General features: G+C 39.7%; 1 protein-coding gene across 1 annotated transcript in view; it reads left to right on the top strand.

The window, feature by feature from the left end:
• Window positions 1-25655, top strand: part of LOC126335160 (juvenile hormone acid O-methyltransferase-like) — a 58383-nt gene extending 32728 nt beyond the window's left edge. The window contains exons 5-6 of the mRNA XM_049998134.1: window positions 841-988; window positions 22997-25655. Of these exons, the coding sequence (XP_049854091.1) occupies window positions 841-988; window positions 22997-23181 (333 nt within the window). The 3' untranslated portion in view covers window positions 23182-25655. The remainder of the gene's footprint in view (window positions 1-840; window positions 989-22996) is intronic.
• The last annotated feature ends 1175 nt before the right edge of the window (window positions 25656-26830 follow it).

The raw sequence follows: 26830 nt of genomic DNA, 5'->3' as shown, positions 1-26830 counted from the left end.
CCTGACAATCGCCCAATTAATGAATTATTATCATTCAAAACATAGTTAATCAATTATTGGCAATATATTTCATTATCAGTAGAGTAAACTGTACAACGTACGTAATTTTAAAGACAGAATGACAGTCCATTAATCAAAATCTAGATAGATAATTATCTGTGTTGTCAGCATTGCACTTAGCTGACAAATTATGAACAAAATAACTATTAAAATACTTATTGAAAGTTACCCACTAATCTTTAAGTGTAGTTAGATTGTTATGACATTTCATTATATGACTACGTAGCCTGACACAGCACTCAAGTAAAGGTTCACGTTCTACTTGCAGCGCTACAATCAGGTAAACTTTATCTTTGACACAATTATTCACGTATTTAACAGTACTGTCGCTAATCAGTTGAGCTGGCGACCGATTTTTTAATTGCTTTTACAACTTAATCTTTTCTTTCGCCAAAATTTCCACTGGAAAATTTTATTTCCAAAGTATTTCCATTATATCCATTGCTATGAAATTATTCATTCAATAACATTCAAGTTATAACATCTCCTGTTTCTCGCGGAATAATCATTATTTACTTCGGATCCGGATGCCTTATCCCGACAGGGGTCAAAATTCATAATTCACGGTCTTTGTTAACTTGTAATTTCGCAAATCCCGGGAAGTTGGGGGGCGTTATAGAAAGACGTATGGGACAGTTGTTGCATCTAGGTCTGTTACCGGGATATGTGCCATGAGACATGGGGTTGGGAGTAGAATGTGATATATTCTTTCTGAAGACAAATCGTTTGCAAGCGTTGTAATGGAGCGTCGATGTTCACGGATTTTGCCGTTCCTCTCAGGACGTGGAGCAGTTCGTATCTCCGTACCAGCACAGTGAGGACCCAGTGAGCGACTTCCGCCAGCTGCTGCAGACTGAGGGCTACCAGGTGCTGCGCTGTGACGTCGCGCCGCAGGTGCTCTTCTACCCGAGTGAGATGCAGCGTAGAGGTGAGCAGCTCCTTTACCTTTAGTGTCAGCCAGTGTCTCAGAAACAACACTTTACATATGCCTGGGTGCAGCTAACGCCAAAACCTCCAGCTGTCCGACAATCAGACCTGTATCAATCGTATGTCGATAGTGTGTCAACCAAAGCTCTGTTTTAGTTTGTACTATGTGCTGTCATCCAGTAGAACGACGTAAACGTTAATTAAAAGCAACATGAGAACTATGGAGCACACAGAAAGCATTACGATCAGTAACTATGAGGTATAGTTTCCGTGGGGAAGTTGGTAGAGCGTTAGATCGTTGTACTAAGCATACTGGGTTTAAAATTCAATGACTGCAATTTTTCTTTACTATATTACGAGTGAAAGTGTTACATATAACTACGTCACGTTTATAGAACTGTGCACTTGGCAGTCTGTTTTCGCTTCGTTTCACTGAAAGCTCGTAGTAAACCTACAGAGTACATTTACAGTTTCACAGAATATACAACCAGAACTAAAAGGAAGAAACAGTTGCAGCACATGTGCAGAAGTAGTAATAATAATAATAATAATAATAATGGTCACAATAATAAAAGTAATAGCCGTAATAATAAAGAGCGTGATCCATTCAGGAACTAAGGCTTCACAGTATGGCTGCTTAAGAAGAAATGTGACATCTTGGAGGTTTGGGTGAAAGCAGTAAAAGTGGGCCCAAACTGTAAATCAAATGCTTTTACAGACCCCCTGTCTCTCTAGTCGGTAATCGCTTATCTAGTGTGCATTTCTTGCTCAGTATGTGTGCAGGTTAAACATTAGAATGTTATTCCTGATGAACCCCTCGATGTGATGTTATAACTACCCGGACTTGGTAGACTGGCCTCAGGGAATATGAAGATACTTGCCCTCCAGCTGCTGTGGAGAAATTTTCTCTCGCAGCTAGATTGACTTCTGCTGATGCGAAGATGAGGTGTCCTCAGGCTTTTGTGGAGAATATTATTCTCGCATCAGTTGCGGACAATGTCTCGTCAGCCCGGCAGTGTTGTTGGTGGCCCAGTTCCAGGACGATCTGCCTGCAGATTTGACCCAACTTTTCGTAGAACGAGACACAGGAGCAGATGTGCAGAGTGTTTCATAGTGTAGTTGTTGGTTGGTTTTCTTGTCGTAGGGAGAGACTTCAATTTAAATTAGATATTGATTGCCAATTATCCTTCCTCCATTAGGGGTGGACAAAATAACTCATAGAGAGGACTTGTGTCTCTGTGGGTGGTAAGGGGGGCGGGGGGGGGGGTGGGGGGGAGGGCTGTACTACTTTACACACAGGTTCAACATTTCATTACATATTTATTTGAGAATACAAAAACATTAACCTGAAGACATCTTCATTAGTAAATTTTTGCTCTGTTTAAATACCACAATGTAATCATTCAACTGGTAAACCACTTTCATAGGATTTAATTTCTGCAGAATTAAAGTCTGCTGCAAGTCATGACAGTTATCAAAACACAAGCTCATCTAAACATTGTTGTCGGCATCGTGTTGTCGTTGTGCCTTCTCGGGGATACCAATCTACGCGTACTGTAGCTTATAGCAGACTGACTGCCTTACCTTTTTCATTTTTGGATATGCTGGTTCTTGTACTTCTCTTCTAGCAGGTCATCTTGTTGCATCTCTTGCTTGTTTTTCTTGCTGTTGTTGCGTGGGGTGCTCGTAACTAATGAAGCAGAAGGTCCGACCACCTCGTAGTCGTTCGCCGGTGCACCTGACGAGACCGTTTTCCGAGTTACGGGATGACGCGCAAAATTTCCTCGCAAATTGCCCGAACCGCTCTTTTAGCATCGGAATTCAGGCAATCCTGTGAAGCTGTCCGTCAATATTTATTAGTTCAGACATTTAGGACAATATTCAACAATTCTGTAAAACATCTTGTTCAGTACTATTACTAAAATCTTTAAATAAATTATTGTAGCACATCGAGTCATTCCAAAAATGTCAGACATGCTCCCACATCTCCACTATGGCCTCCAATTAAACAAATGTGGGCAAATGCTGACCGCCGTCATATATGGTGTACTGCAAAGACGCAGATTGAACCTTCAATAGCATTCAGTTCCCTTACTCTAATACGGCAATTAATCCATCAGCAACAATAGGAAGGCAGGTTAACATTTAGATGGGCACTCTGAAAACGAACATGTATTAATACCACGGAAAGTAATAACTACTGCAATCTACATCCTTCTTAATCTTCTTAGGGTATTCATCTCTTGGTCTCCCTATGATTTTTATCCTCCTAGGACTATTGGATGGAGGAGGTGGACAGAGAGAGGTGGAGAAAAGACAGATAATAAGGAAGAGGAAAAGGACAGAGAGAGATGAGGAAGGCAGAGATGAACCAGTAGAGTAATGGAGCAAATACATAAAAGGGAAATGTTGGGTACTCATCATTTAAACGTAAGTACAGTTGCTGTTATTAGCCAATTAATCGTTTGCTGACACACAATACAACAACAATTCGTCATGCAATTACAGGGTCACAACTCTCGGGTCGGTGAGGGTGGCAGTAGTCTCGAAAAGAGAATAGTCGACACGAAGTGTTCGAATGTTGCCAACTACTCAACTTCTAACGATCAGATTTTTTTCTTTTTTTGAGGGGGGGGGGGGGAGGGCGGAATCCAACTCAGCATGCCATTTCTACAGCTAGTCTATTGTAGGTGTGTAACGTGTAGGTTACTGATTAATAATAATATCAGTACATATGAGGCCCCAGGTGCCACCTGTGAAGGAAACGATTCCTGGAGATTGACTATGACCGTGAATCTGTAATCAGAAAAGGTTTAAAGAAAAACTACATGATATAAATTAATATTGTGTAAACCCCACGAACCAGTTTTACTTCCGGAAACTTCAAAAGCACACTATATGAGAAGTTTCCCAACCCTGTTAAAATTCTGATAATAAAATCCTTTGACATTGGAGAACAGTAAAACAATCTGAAGTTAATTTGATAAATAATGACACAATGTACTGTAGCTTTGCTTACCAGTAATAGTTAAACCCATATAAATATGCATTTAAACATGAATGAATGAAAATATTACATTAAGCTCACGTACTATGACAGTTGTCAGATTCAAAGTTTCTTCTAATACGCTAACTTGAACCAATGGCGAATAGGCTACATCTTTGTAATTGGTCGGTGTAAATAACTTAAATGGCAGACGCCTCAATTTACACATCTGGCCGCATTTCGCCAGTGCAACACATAAATTCTCCTGACTAAATTACTGTAGATACACATCGAAGCACACCCTTCCAAAAGACACAACAACGCATGCAACGACTAGTACCAATACACTGAAAAGCAAAACCAAATATATGATGGGAGTAACTGCTGTTAGTGATCGGGTCAACAATCACTGAAGGTGAACAGTCTTTACAATACACCACTTTTATTTACGGACATTAGTCTGTTACAGAGCATAAAGCAATTAAATTGCTTACAACTGTTTTTTGAGTCTTATCTGTTCTGGGTCGGCGTGCTGTGGCGACGGTGGTGTAAGCAGTGTGAAGTTGGTTATATGACTATTGTAAGTTCACGCCGTCATGTCCCTGGCATTAAAATATCCTCGTTCTTTTCATGTTGTTTTGTCTGGCAGTGGTAATACGTGACGTAGCATCCATTTGTCGTAGACCGGAACAAAGTAACTGCTGCTGTATCACCTGAAGGTCGTATTAGTTCACCTGTAGCTTTCACAGGGGATAGTTTGGCACAGTCCACATCGTGTTTAAATTAACCTTCCACTTGCTATACTTTGCCAATTGCGAATCTAGACAGTCCATCTACCGTTAATAGTCATGGTTCATAATAACACTTTTCTCACGGAAACAGTCACTAATATAGCAAAATAGTTCACAGTTTCCACATTGGCAGTTAGTATTTTAGCACGTGTCATATATCGTAGTCAAGAGAATGCGCAATATTAAATTTACAATTTATGTAATGCTGCTCAATTCTAAACCGACGACTATACTGTCTGTTCACGAGTGCATTGTCACTGCCACACGCATCGTTCTGCAAAACCAACAGCGTTTGCATAATACAACGTCCGTTTAGAACAGCCACCATAAAGTCAGATTTCAAACCGGTCTGACACAAGAATGTCCGGTATAGGCACACACACTTCAAGTGCTACACTATATAACCAAATGAAAAACATTCTACGTCATCAGAAACAAATCAATGGAGTACAAGGTAGTAAAAGAAAGAAAAAAATTATATATCGTTGTTAGTCATGGCATTACACACACCACAATGCCAGTATTGGCTCTTCTACAGAAAAGTATGACGACCACTAAAACAGAATTAACTGCCGCCCAACAATGTAAGTAATGGCTCTTAAAGAGAAATGTTTGCGACCACCAATCTAGAATGACATAAAGGAAAAATCTTGAGGAAATGTAATTCATTCACGAAGCGAGTACCTTACAAAACACTCTTAAGGCTTACTCGTGAGTTCTGCTCATCAGTCTAAGATCCTTACCAAGTTGGGTTAACAGACGAGATATAGCCAGTAAGGAGCAGAGCGTTAAGTACACGCGAGAGCATTGCACAGATGTAAAAACAAACGCCAGTGGCAGACATTGCACGAAAGCCGTTGTTTATTTATTCCATGGTGCTAACATTCCAAAATGAATCGTGTATGCCCTTTGAATATTCCGTGGAATTTGTATTTTATACTTCATTGTTATTACTCTTTGAACATGATTATGGTCTCGTTAAAATAAGTGTACCTTTATAATTATACGGCCGTGTTTTGTTCAGTTGATAGTGCATACATGTAATATCAACAGGTCCGTTATGGCAAAGGCCTCGCCACTCTTGTTGTTATTGTTGTGATCTTCAATCTGATGGCAGGTTTGATGCACTTCCCCACACTAGTCAATGTTGTGCAAGTCTTTTCATCTCTGCGTGATTACTACAATCTATGAACCTACATTCTCTGACTACTTGGGCTCTGAAAATGTTACTCTCCCATAATTAATGACCAGACTAACTATTCACTAATAGTGCAGGCCGTCTCATATTAACTGATCCGCTCTTTTGGTCGAGTTGCGCCATTAACTTTTTTTTTTTCCTCAGTTCTATTCAATACCTCTCCTTTAGTTATACCTATCAAACCTGCAGCATTTTTCTGTAGCACCACATATCAAATGCTCTTATTCTCTTGTTGCCTCTACTCTTTATCGTCCAAGTTTCATTTCCACACATGGCTACACTCCATAAAAAGTTCTTCAGGAGGGACTTCCTAACATTTAAATTTGTACGATATTAAAAAATTCCTCCTTCCGAAAAACGCCTCTCTTGCTATGGCCATTCTGCATTTTATATTGTCTCTGCTTCAGTCATAATCAGTTATCTTGCTGCCTGAGTAACAAAGCTCATCAGTTTTTTGAGAGCCTTATTTTATAAATCTGATTCTATCAGCAACATAAGTTTGGATATGTCTATCAAGAATAAAAGACGAAACAACTCCGTTAACATCTATCTTAAGCATTGTATTCACCACAGTAATCACAATTTCCCATCTCTCATCGAGGAAACGTTACTCCACATCTTCAGAATTCAACATGTCTACCTGTTCATAGCTATTCTCTGTCATTTTTCCAGCATCTAAATCGCCTACGTATGGAAGTGTCAGTCCCTTGTTGGTGGGCTCTCCACATGCACTTTTTTCCGTGGATCAGCTGACTGCAGCTGTGCGGTGCTCAGACCTTAGTTCCTATCACTCCAGTGGCCATCCCTGGTATATCCCCTGCTACCTCTGTTGTTAATAAAGCGTCTACCATTCCAACCGTCTCTACCCGTCCTATCATTATGATTCTCGATGCTACCACTTCCATTACCACATCTATTTCGTCGACAATGTATTACTCGCGATCGTAATTTCTAATCACTTGTAGACTTAAATCAAGATACAAAGACTGATTATTACTTCTTCCAGAAGCATTCTCATCACCATTATGAAATTCCAATATCTGTAATAAACTCTGACAACCTAAGTTATCTTTCACTCAAGCAGCTAGAATAATTTGATGTAAATGTGACAAACATTTATTACACAGATACGAATCGACGTAGCGAGACTATAAGGACTGTATAAGAATTGATTTTTCAATAACATATGTTCAAATAATCAAGCAGGATTGTATAAACCACAGTTGCAAAAATTTTACATCATTACAAGACCGTGTTTAAGGCAGTGTTGTGCTGCCTCAGACCAATAACCAGGCAGGCACATAGGCCTAAACACCTCATAGGATTCACAATTTCTAGTTAATATATGTATCTGCACAGCAAATTCACTTTCCAAGTAACCGTACACAAATTCAGTCTTGCGGCCAGCAGGGAGACTAGGCGCAAATATAAAATCAAATTGCTCCAACAAACATGAGGATGAGTAACAATGTCTGTATTCCTGACAGGTAAGGCATTACTATAAGCAAATTCAAACACACCCTCAGAAATCTCATTCTCTTGATCAAGATATCTATGACTACACTGGGTTCTCCAACTCCGTAATGGTACAAAGGATCTGGTTCGTCTTCATGATCTGAATCCATATCACTTTGCAGTACGTGATCCCTACTGTAATGGCGACATGCAGTACCTTCACTTAACGTTTCTTCAGTCATAGATAATCTTGTCCTAATTCTTTTCACCTCCTGATAATTTCCATCTTCGTTACCTTAAACCTCAACAGTGATTTCATCTCCTCATACTCACAAACAGCAACAAGTAGAGTAGAACCATAACAGTAATAACCTAATTCATGAACTTTCTTATCCGTTTTAGTAATCTCTTCCTTACCCTCTGACATTTAGTTTTTTGAATTAAGCCTTAACTTTTCAGAATTATCTTCTAACACCGGTTTTAATGTAGCATGACTTGAAATCTGTTCTTCAATGTGAGTAAGTACTGCTTCATTTGGTTCCACTTCCGTCTTATTCTTTTAACACTCTTCCCTAAAACTTTGAAAATTATTTTGCAACTGCTTATTTGTTCATTAACTTCCGACAGAGATTAACCAATTTTGTGCAACAATGGAAAGTTTAGTCTCAACATTAGAAATTCTTACATCAAATTTTGTGTGGAAATCCCACCTCTACTGAAAGCTAAATACATTGAATTTCATGGTAACCTCGCCATTAACAGATTCATATTTCAGTAACTGTCCCTGCAGGGTAGAAACACTATTTTCTATATTCTCAGCTAAGTTTCTAGCTCAATTCTAGAATACTGGTTTTTATTTTCGTATCAAGTCCGTTGAAACGAATTCCCCTCGCCCTTTCTGTTCTCTTCGTAACATTCCACAAAATGAAGATTAATTTACGTAATACAAGGTTACATTGTTACCTTTACAGCAACTTGCCCATAAAATGAGAATTGTGTAAAGCCTAAAGCAATAATACATAAAAAGTAGAAGTCATTATTGAGCCACACATTACACTAATGATGAACGGAAATGATTATCAAAACGACTATAACAGTAAACATCTATCTGCATCATGTAGTCTTTGCTTTGCTTCAGTGATTCCACATTACCAATGAGTACTGTGAAGCACCCAAACTGAAAATTCTGTTTTTTTACATCATCATCACTATCAAAATTAATATTTTCAAAGCAGTTACCCACAAAACAACACATGCACTGGGTAACACAACAAGTCAAGCTAAAATACTGGGTCTCTTACTAATCAGTACTACCACATTCACATCTACATCTACAGGATTACTCTGCAATTGACAATTTTCGTGCCTGGCAGAGGACTCATCGAAACACCTTGAAGCTATTTTTCTACAGTTCAAATCTCAAACAGCGCGCGAGAAAAACGAAGATTTAAATCTTTCTGTGCGAGCTCTGATTTCTCGTATTTTATTATGGTAATCATTTCTCCCTATGTAGGTTTTCGCCAACAAAATATTTTCACACTCTGAGGAGAAATAGGAGACTGAAATTTCATGAGAAGGTCCTGCCGCAAGTAAAATTGCCTTTGTTTTAATAACTGCCACCACAACTCGTTTATCATATCCCTGGCACTTTTCCCGTTATTTCGTGATAATACAAAACGAACTGTTCTTCTTTGAACTTATTAGATGTCCTTCATGAATCCTATCTCATGTCGAATAAATCTCAATCTTTGGTTTGGTATCCCAAAAACACTATCTGTGAACTCATTCCAATTTAAGTTATTTTTGTTGTAATCCCTAAGTATTTTGCTGGTTTAGAGCCTGTTGAATTTTGTGATTTATCCTGCAACTGAAATTCAGCGGATTCTTTTTAGTGATCATATGGATGATTCAGATTCAACTGCCACTTTTTTCACAATACAGATAGCTTGTCTAAATCATTCTGCAATTCGATATGATCATCTGATGACCATATCTGACTGTAAATGACAGCATTACCTGCAAAAAATCTGAGATGGCTGCTCTGATATCTCCTAAATCATTTATGCATATTAGGAACAACAAAGGGCTTAATACATTTCCTTGGGGTACGCCGAATGTTACTTCTGTTTTACTCGATGACATTCCATCAGTTATTACGAACAGTGACCTTCCCGACAAGATATCACGAATCCAGCCACACAACTGAGACGATAATTCATAGGGATGCAATTTAATTAGAAGTCACTTGTGGGGAAGGGTGTCAAAAGCCTTTTGAATATCTAAAAATATGGAATCAATTTGACGTCTCCTGTCGATAGCAGTCATTGCTTCTTGAGAATAAAGAACGATTTGAGTTTCACAAGACAGATATTTCTTAATCCTTGGTGACTGTTTGTCAATAAATCGTGGTTTTCGAGGTGATTCATAATGTTCAAGCACAGTTTATGTTCCAGAATTCTTCTGCAAGTTGCCTTAGCGGTATTAGTCATTAATTTAGCGGATTACTCCTATTTCCTCTGTTGGGTATTGGTATGACATGTGCAACTTTCCAGTCTGTGGGGATGGGTCTTTACTCTGAATGGAATCTGATTGGTACACAATCTGAAGAGGAAGATTTGCCTTTCTAAGTGTTTTAGGTGCTTCGCTAAGCCGATGATATCTGCTTGTAAGTTACTCATGTTGCCAGCTGTTGTAGACAGCAATTTTGGAATATTTACGTTGTCTCCATTGGTATGCTAGTTTCGGAAAACTGTGTTTAGTAACTCTACTTTAGTGGCACTCTCGTCAGTGACGTCAGCATTGTTATTGTCTTATATAGCCACTGCCGATGTATGGATAGCGTCTTGCCACTGGTGTACCTCACATACGATCAGACCCTCGTTCGATTTTCTCCCAGATTTCGAGACACAGTTTCGTTCGGGAAACTATGAAGAGCTGAAAATAGGTTAAGGAAAATGCTTGTAAAATTGAAATAACTAACAACATTCTGAAAGGTGTTTATATGAAGCGCTGCCTGATTGTACACAATAACTCAAATATTCTACACGATCCTTCAGTAACATCATACCAGACCCTAAATCCTATGCAAAGCATGTTAAGTTCTAGATGGCTCCAACCAAAAATTAAATGAGATAAATTTAATTAAATGAAATGAACTTAAAGTAACCAATGAATTTAGTATGCTTGAAATTATTTGAAAATCCCTCTTCTATCAGTCTTCTACACTGAAGAGCCAATGAAACTATTACACCTGCCGAATATAGTGTAGGGACCCCGCGAGCATGCCGTAACCCGACGTGGCATGGATTCGACTAATATCGGAAGCAGTGCTGGAGGGAACGGACATCAAGGAATTGCCCAAGTCCGTCGAAGTGCACAATGGACATGAATGGATGCAGGTGATCAGACAGGATGCTTCTGTACGTGTCATCTGTCACAGTCGTATCTAGACGTATCAGGCGTCCCATATCACTCCAACTGCACACGACCCACACCATTACAGAGCCTCCACCAGCTTGAAGGGTCCCCTGCTGACAAGCAGGATCCATGGATTCATGAGGATGTATCCACGCCCGTACACGCTCATTCGCTCAATACAATTTGAGGCGAGACTTGTGTGACCAGGCAACACGTTTCCATTCATCAACACCCCAATGTCAATGTTTATGGGACCAGGCGACACGTAAAACTTTGTGTTGTGCAGTCATCAAGGATAAAAGAGTGGGTCTTCTGCTCTGAAAGCCCATATCGATGATGTTTCGTTGAATGGTTCGCGCACTGACACTTGTTGATAGCCCAGCGTTGAAATCTGCAGCAATTTGCGAAAGGGTTGCACTTCTGTCAATCTGAACGATTCTCTTCAGTCGTTGTTGGTCCCGTTCTTGCAGGTTTTTTTTCCGGCTGCAGCGATGTCGGAGATTCGATGTTTTACCGGATTCCTGATATTCACGGTATGCTCGTCAAATGGTCGTACGGGAAAGTTCCTTCTTCATCGCTACCTCGGAGATGTTGTAGCATCAGCAAGCAATCTAACAACTGCGCCAGATACTTGCTGTCTTATATAGCCACTGCCGACCGCAGCGCCGTATTCTGCCTGTTTACCTATCTCTTTATTTGAATACGCATGCCTATACCAGTTTGTTTAGTACTTTCGTGCCGAACAACTGCGATAAAGGGTACCTTGGGGGGGTGGGGGGGGGGGAGGATGCCCTCGAAATAGACACCACAGGAACTAAAAACTGAATCAACCATTTGTAGCACTGTCTATGCTATCATAGCATCAACTGGTGAAACACATCACAGAAGTTCCACATTTGCTTCTCTTTATGAGCAGACGAGTTTCGAAATGGTTCAAATGGCCCTGACCACTATGGGACTGAACTTCTGAGGTCATCAGTCCCCTAGAACTTAGAACTACTTAAACCTAACTAACGTAAGAACATAACACACATCCATGCCCGAGGTAGGATTCGAACCTCCTTCCGTAGCGGTCGCGCAGTTCCAGACTGTAGCGCATAGAGCCGCTCAGACGACTTTCCAAGTTGAACAAAATAAATAGTATATCAGCACCAATACTCAACACTGAAAACACACTTCCAAAGAACAAGCATCCAAATCCAGAAAATCAGGTCACATGCCACAGTATACAATGATTAAGAATGAAAATTAGTAATGCAGGATCCAGTTCTTAAGACACAGTACAACAATTCAACAAACGGTAAGAAGAAAATGTTTGTCAGTTTAACACTAAAAAAAAGTTAGCAAGAAAAGTAAATTATTTCACTCTGCAACAGTCGTAAACATTATGATGCTTAACATCTGCCAATCTTCTATCTGAAAAAAGAATAGCACTCCAAATTTAAACTTAAATAACAAAATGCTGATTATACTTTAAATTCGAGAACTTTTTCACCAGTTTCGACAGTCTCTTGTTTCAGTATGCACAATAGTGCAAGAAGTAATCATTAGCAACTGCCATTCGTGTTTAGACCACAAACAGGAAAAAATTACTGCCCATATTGTCCTTACTTATCACAGTAATTATCACATAAGCATGACAAAGTACTCTTTACTATTCTCCCTCACAGTGAGTTATGTCAAGAATGAAGTGAAGACACTTTTTTGAGCCACGCCAAGTATGCACCCATTACTGATCAATTAAGTACTTAAAGAAGGAGAGAAGATAACGTGTATCATATGCTTTAACGCAAATTGTCCTGTGTTCCTTCATCTTGGCAGGCTGGCCAATATGTACATTAGCTGTCGTGTTGTAGCTTTCAAGTGAGTCATTCTAAGGAAAATTTCCCCTTTCAATCATAAATGCTCACCCAGGAAATAATATTATGACGTAACCTGAAACGAAGAGCAAGGCTGAGTGTTGGGTAGAAATGACCTGAGGTCACATGGTCAACAACGGACGATGACGTCAGCTGTCTCAAAACTTTGTACCCGACAGACTTTGATGTTGCCTTGATGTGGCGTTATGTGAAGGCCAGTGTGAATGCTATTATTTGAAGTGGAATATTTTAACATGACATGGCATGATGGGAAGTGCGACTTGGCCTTAAGAGGTGCGTGATATACGATATTTGGAAGTTGACAAATTATAAGACAACTTTCAAACACAATGTGAATTGTCGACATAAGATCAAACAGTGTTAATGAATGTGGAATCACGTGATTGCCTGATCTCATTAAGTGGCCCCTAAACTATCAATAATACACTCCTGGAAATGGAAAAAAGAACACATTGACACCGGTGTGTCAGACCCACCATACTTGCTCCGGACACTGCGAGAGGGCTGGCACGGCACAGCGGACACACCAGGAACCGCGGTGTTGGCCGTCGAATGGCGCTAGCTGCGCAGCATTTGTGCACAGCCGCCGTCAGTGTCAGCCTGTTTGCCGTGGCATACGGAGCTCCATCGCAGTCTTTAACACTGGTAGCATGCCGCGACAGCGTGGACGTGAACCGTATGTGCAATTGACGGACTTTGAGTGAGGGCGTATAGTGGGCATGCGGGAGGCCAGGTGGACGTATCGCCGAATTGCTCAACACGTGGGGCGTGAGTTCTCCACAGTACATCGATGTTGTCGCCAGTGGTCGGCGGAAGGCACACGTGCCCGTCGACCTGGGACCGGACCGCAGCGACGCACGGATGCACGCCAAGACCGTAGGATCCTACGCAGTGCCGTAGGGGACCGCACCGCCACTTCCCAGCAAATTAGGGACACTGTTGCTCCTGGGGTATCGGCGAGGACCATTTGCAACCGTCTCCATGACCGTTAGGCCGACTTCCGCTCACGCCCCAACATCGTGCAGCCCGCCTCCAGTGGTGTCGCGACAGGCGTGAATGGAGGGACGAATGGAGACGTGTCGTCTTCAGCGATGAGAGTCGCTTCTGCCTTGGTGCCAATGATGGTCGTATGCGTGTTTGGCGCCGTGCAGGTGAGCACCAAAATCAGGACTGCATACGACCGAGGCACACAGGACCAACACCCGGCATCATGGTGTGGGGAGCGATCTCCTACACTGGCCGCACACCTCAGGTGATCGTCGAGGGGACAATGAATAGTGCACGGTACATCCAAACCGTCATCGAACCCATCGTTCTACCATTCCTAGACTGGCAAGGGAACTTGCTGTTCCAACAGGACAATGCACGTCCGCATGTATCCCGTGCCACCCAACGTGCTCTAGAAGGTGTAAGTCAACTACCCTGGCCAGCAAGATCTCCGGATCTGTCCCCCATTGAGCATGTTTGGGACTGGATGAAGGTTCGTCTCACGCGGTCTGCACGTCCAGCACGAACGCTGGTCCAACTGAGGCGTCAGGTGGAAATGGCATGGCAAGCCGTTCCACAAGACTACATCCAGCATCTCTACGATCGTCTCCATGGGAGAATAGCAGCCTACATTGCTGTGAAAGGTGGATATACACTGTACTAGTGCCGACATTGTGCATGCTCTGTTGCCTGTGCCTATGTGCCTGTGGTTCTGTCAGTGTGATCATGTGACGTATCTGACCCCAGGAATGTGTCAATAAAGTTTCCCCTTCCTGGGACAATGAATTCACGGTGTCCTTATTTCAATTTCCAGGAGTGTATTGGGCAGCAATATTTTGCAACGTATCAACAGCTGCTTCCAGACAATGAATCGATATGGCACAATTTGGTGTCAAATCCCGGATTTGCAAACATGGCAAATACTGATGCCAGCTCTAATATGGCTCTTCGGCTGGCTTTACACTCATGCAAGAAAAGAGAGAGCGTAGACGAATAAAGGAATGATATAATAAGAGACGTGAACTGACACATGTTAACGTCCTAAGTGGCTTGACAATAATTGAGCCAAATGAGTATCGGAAATTTCTGAGGATGGACGCTCGCTCATTAGATATACTGTTTCACGTGATTACATCTATAATTCTGATTATATATGGTTAGTATTTATTTATTTACATCCAGTTTTGAAAACAAGAAGTACACATAATTTTACTTAAATTGCCTTAAAACATATCTTGCACTTGCATAAATCTCAAGCCACCAACACACCCAAGTGAAGGTTCCAGTAGCTCGGCACCACCAGCCTCTCTGTTCGACGCACTTGTAATTCTTTTCAGCTCTCTCCTATAATTTTTAAACAATTATTTAATTTCTTTACTAAAGGAAGCTTATTGCCTCACAGGTAAGTTTCCTTATATTTCGACAACAACTGATAGAATTGCTCCATTTTCTCATGTTGACTGCTATATTCGTTAATATTTGGTGAACGAAAGATTTGTTATGTGTACTGGCAGTGAGTTAATGTGTATGGACCCTTTTCACCTATTATTTGTGTTATTAGATATCTATGCTAGATTTTGCGTTGTATGCTTTAGTGTGTTTCCCTTTGCAAATTGCCAGTAGCAAATTAAATATAATAAATAAAATCTATTTTCGTAAACAGTATTTCTCTGCCTATATTATTTTACTGTACAGATATAAAATTCAATTGGTTATGGTCCTAGGAAGACCGAATTGAATAACTTTGACCAGTAAATTGTGGTATACATAATATTACTTGTGAGAAGTCTATAACTTACAGTACTTGTATTGCAACTGTGCAAAGAACTTCTTGCCCAAATGAGGCAGATTGAGAAGTTCATGGGTCGAGATAATTATGCAGCTTCGAAGTATGTAGTATAAGCTTATCTGCACTTGGACGATCTTTGGGATGTCATTGATGGAACCTTGAATTTCACAGATTCAGATTTCCAGAACAAAGATCGTAAGGCAAAATCCAAATTAATTCTTCTAGTTGGATCATGTTAATTACTTCCACACAGAAAAGGCCAGTACGGCGAAGGAAGTATGGGACAATCTAAGAGAGTGTTTGGAGAAGGAAGTTTGATTAGGAAAGTGAATTTGCAAAGAGAGCTTATCACCACACGTCTAGACGAATGTAAAAATGTTGATGAATATGTGAACAAAATCTTCTTCCACTTTGAATAGTTTAAGAAGTATTGGATTCGACATCGCTAATAAATGGATTGGCACCTTGTTGCTAGCGGAATTACCTCTAAGTTCTTCCACATAATAATGGGCCTAGAGAATTCAGGAAAACCAGTTACAGGCGACAGCGTAAAAGTCAAGATATTAAGAATATATAAAAAATATAATATCCAGGACATAGGAATGGCTCCGTATCGGTAATACAAAAAGAAGAAACCTGTTCTATGTTATAAATGCCAAGGAAAAACAAGTACACAAGAAAAAGTCTTGTTTCAAAGGGAACACAAAGGAAAATAAACAGTAAAGGTAAGGCACTGCATATTATCCTTGGCAAAATTTGGAGTAAGAGTACAGGTTAGTTGCTTGATTCTGCAGTGTCTATGATAATAACCAAAGGCCAATGAGTCTTATACGATATTTCACCTAGAACATACGTTGTTCGCCTAACAGTGGATGGTTCTCCATTACAATGTGAAAGGGATAAAAAGATAAATTTGAATGCTAATGCAGAATCACACGGCATTACAGCTCATAATGTACATTATATTAAGATTGCGACTAAAGATTTTTCCTTCAGTTAGTGAAATACTGAATAAGGGCTACAAGATAAGTTTTCTATTTGAATGTTGGAGAAATAATTGATCAGAAAGGCCAGTGTGAGACCCACAGATACTAAAGAAAAAGCTATTTATGAATTAGATGTTCCTGAAGTTTGAAATAGTTATCTTTTACATTCCACAAAAGTTTTTTCTGTCATAAAGGACTGGACATCATAGTAGGAGAAATACAGCATTGCTAAAACACACGGAAACAGGGTTAAAGGAATATAAGCGTTGTAACTTGCGTTGTGAATTTTGTTTACAATGAAATCATGCCAGATTATCGTTTAAAACAAGTAAAAATAGATGTACAGTGGTTTCACAGCTGATACGCACAGACGTTTGGGCCCATGGAAAAGGTATGTATCAGAGCACTTGTTGTTTCCTTACCTTGACTGTAATTTTTCGAGAGGTGCCCACGTTTATTTCCCTGGAATCAAGGACAAAGTGAGCGAGATATTTGCCACTTTCGCGTCATAGCTGAAAGAAGGAGTGGTAAGAATAAAAAAGTTATTAGATAAAAAAATCATACCGAATGCGTCAATAAACAGTTTAGACAACGACTTAGTGAACTTGGAATCAGAAATCAAACTGCAGCTTGGTTTACTTCTGACCATAAGGCAGTAGCAAAACAGGCTAACAGAAAAATTCTATAAAAAGCAAGGAGCATGTTTAATGGATCCTGAATTACTCATATGTTATTGGGCAGAAGCAGAGAATCAAGTGCAGAGTATCTGGATAGTAAATCGCCTACTAAAGATTTACCAAACACGACTATATATGAAATTTGGACTGGAAAGAAGCCAGATCTAGACCATCTAAGAATATTTAAATGTAACACCATGGTACAAGTTCCCAAAGTACTTAGAATAAAATATGGCTATAAATCTGAAAATCATATTTATTGGAAATTGTGAAGATTTTCAAGGTTACTGAATCGTAAAGCCTGAATCAAAAACGGGACTAACTAGCAGAGAGGTAATATTTTTATAATTGGTGAGAATGAAATGTATAGTGAAAATGTATGTGCACATTTTAATGTCCAAGAGCGTTCAAAAGCACCAGAAAATTTAGGATTTTAAGTACATGAAAAAGCTGTACAATCAGATATGTTGACTGAAGATGAAAAGGATAATGAGAACCAGGAAATTCGAGCAGCAATGAACGTAAATTTGCGGCGCTCATAGTGTAGAATAAAATCTAAATTGTATCCAGAATATAAAATGTGTGTGGATGCTCAAATATTCGACAGTAACCTCTTACAGTTGAAGAAGTCTTGGTTAGCCCAAGTGTAGTTTATTGGAAGAAAGCTACAGAAAAGGAATTAGAGTCTTTTTCTACTCCGACCTGTGTGGCAGAGCGGATCTATGCTGCCACAAAGCTGTTAGTAAAAACCGAAGGTAGAATGTGAAAAAGCAATTCCCTTATTTGCAGGCAGTGGCAATTCTTTTATAATCAGCTCAAACTCCCACGCCAAATAGTGCCTTCACTACTAATATTGTGAACAAAATTTCCTAACACCCTATAATTAAACGTTGGGTTGCTGTTAACAGAAAATTTATATATTTAAAAGGAACTGTTGATTACCAATTAAGTAATTGTTAGACATTGAACTAGAACCTGGAAAGTTATATTGATGCAGACTGGCGAAAAGAACTGCATAACAGACATTCTATTACAGGCAGCTGTTTCAAGATGATGGGAGGATTAATATCCTAGTCTTGCAAGAAATAACCAACAGTGGTTTTGATTACTGTTGAGGCTGACTATATGGCATTTTTTTCCACCATACCAAAAGAGTTATGATTAAGAGCTCTAATAGGTGAAACTGAGCCACATAGGATTATTAAGTCTACCAAAGTGTTTTCTGACAACAAGGGAACTGTCAAGCTAGCTCAGAAGCAAATAATAAGTGTACGATTCAAGCACATTGATATTGGGTACCATTTTACTAGGTATGTCCTAAAACAGAAGGATACCGTTATAAACTGTTTGTGTACGGAGGAAGCAGGTCAGATTTATTGACGAAGGCTCTCAGTAAAGACAAATTCCAGGTATTTGAAAAACTGTATGGTTTAACAACATAGGGAACAATGAGTAGTGCTCCGAAACGATGTAGTGTTCATGATTATTGTGAGCACATAAAACATTTGTTCAACAGGAAGTGTTGCATGTTCGTGCTCGAAATATGTGTTATGTGTGTCAGCATTGAGTTGACATGTATAGTTCTCCTGGCCCAATGTATGTAGTCTTGGTATATATGCTAGATGTTATGTGTTCCATTCTTGTTGTAGCATGTCTTTATAAATTACGGGGAATACATCAAATATAATAAAAAATATGTACCTAAATAGCGTTTCTCCATCAATATTATTTTACTGTGTAAATATGTAATGCAACAATTAAGTACTTTGTGAGACTGGAAACCACTAAATATTTTCAATAATAAATGTTCGTTCCTCTATTTCGAAACCATTTCCATTTCACAACAGATCAAAATGCACAAAACAAACACCGTAACAGACTGCTGTGACAGGCATTAAATATTAGCCAGCGCCATTAGCATGAGACATTTTACTTAAAATCTAATTTCAGTAGATCCGTCAGTGTGCCCTATAATATATTACACAACTTTTAATCTTACCTACAGACAGCCAATAACAATGGGCAATATGAAATATTGCGTCATTCTCTGACATTTAGTTCCCACAAGTGTACCGTGAAGATGTTGTCGAATAATATGTATGCTTGCACCCAGAAATGTACTCATTTACGTGAAATACACTAATATGCACAACCCTTAAATTTAACATAATATTGTAAACTAACTAATCTCAAACACATGTACACCAGCTGTCAGATTTGAATAATGCGAGGGCTACAGTTTTCGACCGGTCAGAACAAAGTACACTTATAATAGGTGTGTCAGCGCACAGTGTAATGGATTTGTAAATATATTCATTTCATTAAGTTATTTATGTATTACGTCAGGAACATAACGCTATACAACGTGGTTAATCCACTGAATAAGGGAGAGCAAGTATGGCTCTTAATTTACTAAATAGTAAAAAAATTATAAGGTGCGGAATGGAGCGACCAGTACATTAATTTGTTCGTACAGTTCCAATGACAACATTGTCTTAAAAGTTAAATAAAAACAGTCCTGATCGCGTTTCCAGATTTTTCATTTGTTAGCAAAAGATTTCGGCTCGTTTCTCGAACCATCTTTAGGCTCTTTCTGCCGTTATGGATGCTGAAGACCGCAGACGGAGCGAGATCCGTGTAATTACGGTTCTTTAGCATTTTATACTTATCGCTATGCTCCATCTACAAAATGCTTTTAAAAATTCTTGAAAACATTGTCGTTGCGTGTCCAAATATTTTGTTTTAACGGGAAACCAGATTGACAAATTATTATGACCGGAGCAAATTCTGTTTTAAAGAGAAAACAGATACAGTACTGCATTGAAACTTCCTGGCAGATTAAAATTGTGAGCCGGACCGAGACTCGAACTCGGGACCTTTGTCTTTTGGTAGGTAGGAGGCGAGGTACTTTCAGAAGTAAAGGTGTGAAGAGGGGGCGTGAGTCGTGCTTGGGTAGCTCTGTGGGTACAGCACTTGCCCGCGAAAGGTAAAGGTCCCGAGTTCGAGTCTCGGTCGTGCACACAGTTTTAATCTACCAGGAAGTTTCATATCAGCGCACACTCCGCTGCAGAGTGAAAATCTCATACCGTACTGCCGGCCGCGGTGGTCTCGCGGTTCTAAGCGCGCAGTCCGGTACTGTGCGACTGCTACGGTCGCAGGTTCGGTCCTGCCTCGGGCATGGATGTGTGTGATGTCCTTAGTTTAGTTAGGTTTAAGTAGTTCTAAGTTCTAGGGGACTAATGACCACAGAAGTTGAGTCCCATAGTGCTCAGAGCCATTTGAACCATCATACCGTACTACATTATTTATCCAGCTAAGAGCCTTATTAACGTAGCAGCCTTTTTAAAAAATCCTCGCTGTGATTGCAGCTCACACGGATGCAGTATTCCGAGATAGTATGGCGAGTCTGGTATTGGACGATAATATGCTGAAAATGTCTTTAGGTGCGTCATACATATAAGGTAGAGACAGGACTCCGATACTGGTGCAGCTGTCGGGGTGAGCTTGATGTGGAATTGCAGGTGCAGATATGCATAATTTGAAACATTCGGTCATATATTCGTATATTCTTCTGGTCAGTGGAACTTGTGATACAATTTCAATTCAGCGACATACACGACACAGTAAAAGTACAGTCTTCGAAACACTCAAACAAGGTACCACACACACACATTATTCCACAAGTGACCTACCGATTTGTGCCCAAAAACTGTCTCAGTTTATTCAAGAATAAAAGTGCGACACATAGTTCACATTATATTACTCGCTCTGTTTCTGCAGTTCCCATCTATACGCACACGCATTAATTTAAATGATTTATCCGTGAGTTAACGCACGACAACCAACGCACCAGCAATGCCACACGTCTGCAGTCCTCGTTCTCATGTTGCTTACGGTCCTAAAACTCGATTGGTCAGTCTCTACAGGGTCTTCTTTTTCACCATGTACTGAGAGTATACTGAAAAAATGTCTAACGCACATACGTCCTAGAGATCATTTATTCAATCATAGTTTGATACAGAGACTGCGGTCTAATACGCTTGGTTTTCTCCTAGAGGGTGGTACAGTTCCTCAGATGTCATGTCCTAGAGCCCTCTCCTGCCATAGTAATTGGTAACGGTGCGCCGATTCACTTCTCTATGTGATTCATGTTGGAGTGGGTGTGATACAGTGTTGTACACAATGGTTCCGACATAGTGTTCACTTGGGGAAAGGCAAATAGCAAAGGGTTTGGGGGGAGGGGGGGGTTGGGAGGGGGAGCAGCAAGATTGTACCAGGAGAGCTATCCTCACCGACAGTAGCCACAGCATTCAATATTTGCAACAGTGTATCGCCATCTGTCTGAGACAGGGTCGTTTCATGAAACAGGAAACCATGGAGAACGTACCAGACTTGGAAGAAGATATAATTAATACATCAGGAAGGCGACCGCTGTGTCAGTACCATTCGGTTTGCCCGCCAGTAAGGGGTAAGCCAGACGACCGTCTGGAACTTTCTCTATATCAGTTGTTACTGCCCTCATCACTTCAGACGTGTGCAGGGCGTTCTAGAGACAGACTTTCCACATTGGGAGCAGTTTCGTCACTGGTTTCTTCCCCAGGAAACCACGATTCTGGGATTTGTGTCGTCTGTCCTATTCACAGCTGAGACCACCTTTACGAGGAGTGGTATGTTCAATTTTTTTGTCATTGATCTGTGCTATAATATGCACAACCTCCATGGTATGGTGACAGTGAATTATTAGCATCAGAGCAGGCGGAATGTGTGGCCCGGAATAATTGACGATCTTCTTTTGGCACCAGTCTTTCTTCAGAGTCGCCTAACGGGCCGGAACTATCGGCGTTTCTTGCGGGTGACTTTGCCTCCCTTACTGGAAGAAGTGCCATTGATGATTCGAAGGGTTACGTGGCGGGTACATGATGGTTCTCCAGCCTACTGGACGCATCTTAATCGTGTCTTGCCAGGTCGGTGGACCGGATGAGGGTGTCCAGTTGCATGGCCTCATATTCACCGGATCTCAACCGGTGTGGTTTCTGGTTATGGGGCCATCTCAAAAGTATCCTGTACACAGAACCCATTCCAGATATGCAGACAAGGAAGGAGGATATTCATGCTTCCTTTGACACTGTTCGGATGCAGCCTGGCCCACGTGAACGTGTGAGACAGTGCATGCTACAGCGCGTACATACATGCCTTGAGGCACTCGAAAATCGTTTTCAACACATACTGTAACTATGGCTGCATGGTGCAGCGTGCATTAGACCGCAGTCTGTATATCAGTGTACGATCGAATACCCAGAAATCATGAAATTTCCGGACATAAGTTCATTAGACCTTTTCTGTTCCGTATTCTCTCATCGATCACTCCATACACTTTGTACACGGGGAAAAAGTCACCCTGTGTTGTCGAAAACGGCCAGTTTTATAGCATAGATAATTCTAAACAGAAACAATGAAGAATTAATGTTCAGGTAGAACTACTATCTGAACGTCTTGACGTTTACTACTAAACACAATGAATACAACAAAACAATAAAGGTAAAAATTAATTATGTAGCCTCCCTAGAGCTATACCTTCAATTTTTTAAAATTGTTTTGTTTTTCTACTAAGATAAACTGTCTGACACAGTCTGTAAATGCTCTATGGATGAATAAACAACTAATTAACAGTGCCTCGATAGATAAACACTGAAGCATTGAACATACTGTAGAACATCCTTCTTTTGCGAACTTTGTCTTGATAAAATGGTACTTTCGATATCTTAAACCATTATTCAGATATAATATTTGTATGCTTTGTGATTTTTCATCGTAATCTAATATCTGCCTTTTTATTTTTTTAGAATTTCTGAAGTCCGTATGTCCATTCCTGAACCGAGTTCCGGAAGACCAGAAGGATACTTTCTTAGATGATTGGATACAGCGTATGGAGAAACTGAATGGATTATCAAAGGACGTTGGAAGCAGTGGCGAGCCGAAATACTACATTCACTTTAATATAATGGTGGCTATGGCCAGAAAACTGTAATTGGGAGTTTTGCACCACCGCTTGAACAAGAAACAATATTTAATAACGGAAATGACAAACAACACATGAAACGTCCCCTTAGAACAATTATACACGACTGTGCTTAAGCTGACACACAATATTTTTTAGCGCAACGCAATCTGACTTCCAAAAATCCCTACGAAAGAATGGCCCAGACTAACATTAACCTATACGTTTCACAAATCACTTACCTCACAAAAATCTTCGTTACTCAAGCGACTGCAATACAGCGTGCGCCACTACTGCCAGCTAAATACAAGATTCAAACTACTGAAGGCACTAAATACTGATAGGCATAGTTAGCAAATGAAAGATTTAATACAGAACAAACAATGTATTTACCTTAATAGTCAATATATATATAGCAGTTCATGATATCCAGTCTTACATATTTCTAAACTCCGCCATCTCTCTCCCCACGTCCACCACTGCTGGCAGCTCACATCCAACTGCGCAACGCTACGCGCTGTTAACAGCCAACAGCCCAACACTGCAATGGCGAGTATTACAACAATGCCAACCAGCCACAGACTACCCATAGCACAGCCAGTGATTTTCATACAGAGGTGGTGTTACAAATAAAAAAACCTAAACGGCCTACTTACATAGCCCCTACACTCCCCACAAACATTTTTACAAATTGTTTTGGGCAGTGGCCAATACAGATTTGAAAAAAATTTCATAATTACAATAGCAAAGAAATCAAATTCACACACTTATTGATACAATGTAGGTCAAAAGCTAAAATTTTCTCACAGTCCATAAAGAGAGACCTGATCATCCATCACAGTAAAATAGCAGTGTTTTTTTTCTCAAAGTCTGAGCAGTAAAAGAAAATGCACATGGAAGTAGTGGATTTCCATGCAGTTTTGAAGAAGTAGTGTTGTCCTTCCAACAGAAAGACAGCGCTGACTCTTGACATGCAGACAGGTAATGGGCCACAACAGAGCAAACCCACAGCAGAGTCAGTCGAAGGTTTTTAAAATATTGGTAGGTTGGTCATCACAGAGCAGACCCACTGTAGTCCTAGTAGAGATTACGGTATTGGTGGGCCACCAGAGGTGTAGACCCACTTCAGTCCTTGTAGAGATATCCAGCAGCCATCTGTTGCGACTGTGCAGGTGCACAATCGCCATCGAAGAGTCCTGTGGAGAATATAGCAAGTCCATCAACCACCTCTTGTGCACTCACAAAGTTTTTGGAATTGTCCTTAGAACCAGCAATGCTGTTAACCAGTCCCTTGCTGAATTATCAAAACATGTGCAAACACTAACAGTCCCTACTTCTCACATATTGTCCATGTACTATGACCAACAGAAACGTGTGCAGTGAAATAATACTTAATTTGAAGAACTGGCGTCTATACAATTATAAATTTAAAACATAAAAATACAATTACAAAGGCACAAAATACATCATTAAAGAACATAACAATACAGATAACGTTTGTAGTAAAATGGGCTTTACAAAAGAATAGTAATAAACATATACATCAGTGTTACAATAATTATGACATAAGTACATCCATAAAGATCAGAATAACTTTTGAAACATCAGCTTCACACATGAGCATTAAAACCGAACAGAATTAATAATGTCTAACATCTTTACAAAGAAAAGAACATATTATCAGAAAAATTCTATAACGGAAATCTTATTACCTAAACACATAAAGACTGGACAAACACAGATTCACTTAGTGTAATAACACCAAATGCAGGACAGGGTTTGTTTTCAGTGTGATATTTGGTACTATAGTCGAACCCAAAACTTCATTCCATAGATCTTTCGTCTTATTTCAACATTTGTTTCAACCAAAAACATTCTTTCCAAGCATGCTTTTTGTATTTATATGTTCACATATTTCTTACCTCATTATTTATTTCCAAGAAAATCCTACCTAAACCTGTTGTCCCTAAACCCTACTTTTTGTGTTCCTATCCTCTTTCAAAATACTTTTTTGGCCAAACCATTTTCTTATAGCTTCTCAATGCATTCCTTCCAATTCATCGCAACTCATTCTCTTATATAGTCTACCCCCTCTTAAGCTAACTTAAATGTACTGAGCTCAGATGCTTAACTAAGGAACGATGCAATGCAGCAGCAACTAACACAAACAGCAATGACAAAAATTCAATTTGGCAAAGGAAGCCGCAATATTACAACTAATATAAGGCAATGAGCAGCAAACAAGGAAAATAAATCAGTAGTAAAACTGCCTTAACACAGTAATTCAAAGTGAAATTTAGTAGGACTATGCCTAGCAAACAGCAGCAGAAAATGCAATAACTTATATCTAAACATGACATAGCTCAAGCAGAAAAAATAGTACACTAAAGACAACAATGCAGATAAGGGATATGTATATTCACATCTTAATGTCTATATAATTAAAGTGGTGCACCAAAAAAACTTATTATATAAAATAAATTACCAACTACTTGAAAAGAAAATTATGTATGCAGTTAATGTTACTAGTCCCTTCTTACTGTTATTTCCTTTCCAAGTGCTCCTTTTTTGAAGAATGTGGATCATAAAATTATTATGTAATAGATCTGTTGACAGAAAGTGTTCACATTAGCAAATACATTTAATTTTATAAAACCAATGCTGTAACACAGCTGTAAAACCAGATATCAAAAGAAATAAGCAACTATGAAAGGCAAAGCATAAAAATATCATTCAACAGTCATGTGACATTTCATAAGTTAGTACAAATTCTCTCAACTCTCGTAGAAAGACGCTTGTCATTATCAGGTGTGGAGATGTAAGAAAGTATCTTTCCAAGTAATGAGCGTGTCGTTTTTGCGATGCTTTCTACCAAGGAATGCCAATAGCGAGAATAATGCCCTCCTTTTTTTTCCACCTGTGCCTCTGAAAGGCACATACTAATAGCTTGTTTCCAGGTGGCTGTCGCCCAGCTGGGTGCCCACGACGCATTACGTGCAGGTGGTCACTTAACATTCTTACCAAAATATTTACGACACCAGTTTCCGCTACAGTGACAGTCTCATATAAAAATATTTTCACAGGTTGAGAATTTGCGTAACAAATGTGAAGAAAATAAAATCCTATAAATATAACAGCGTCCAAAAAAATTTCGTCGGCATTGTAATACATTCACGCATTTACATACATTTCATAACTCTTAAGGTACGATTCTTGGTTTCCAACAACCTTTTTCACAAACCAGAGTCCCTAACCACTACTCATTATTCCTTACCTTGTTACACAAATACATATTCGTCGACACTTCTTCAATATTTCATCATAACAGATACATAGCATAACCAAATAACTCATATAGCATCAGCATATTGATCATAAACATACCGCAACAGCATAATCCACATAGTCATCGTAATAATAACATCACAACGCCTCAGTCAACTCTCAAAATCGTCGTAGCTTCCTCCAATAATTACAAAACAAAAAAAAAAAAAACTCTGCTCATGTCAAAAGTGTCATCTGCCTCAAACGTACTTTAAAAATCATGATCCCATACCAAATGCATCATTCAAAGCTCTAATAGTATAACAATGGTTCCGAAAAAATGTGAAATGTTCACAAAGTACAGACAAAATACAATTTCATAAGTGTGAAGTTATCCAACGGTGTAATTACATAA

This window comes from Schistocerca gregaria, chromosome 2, assembly GCF_023897955.1.
Source record: "Schistocerca gregaria isolate iqSchGreg1 chromosome 2, iqSchGreg1.2, whole genome shotgun sequence".
Classification (NCBI taxonomy): domain Eukaryota; kingdom Metazoa; phylum Arthropoda; class Insecta; order Orthoptera; family Acrididae; genus Schistocerca; species Schistocerca gregaria.
Note: the sequence above shows the minus strand (reverse complement) of the source record. Positions and strands in the feature narration are given on the sequence as shown.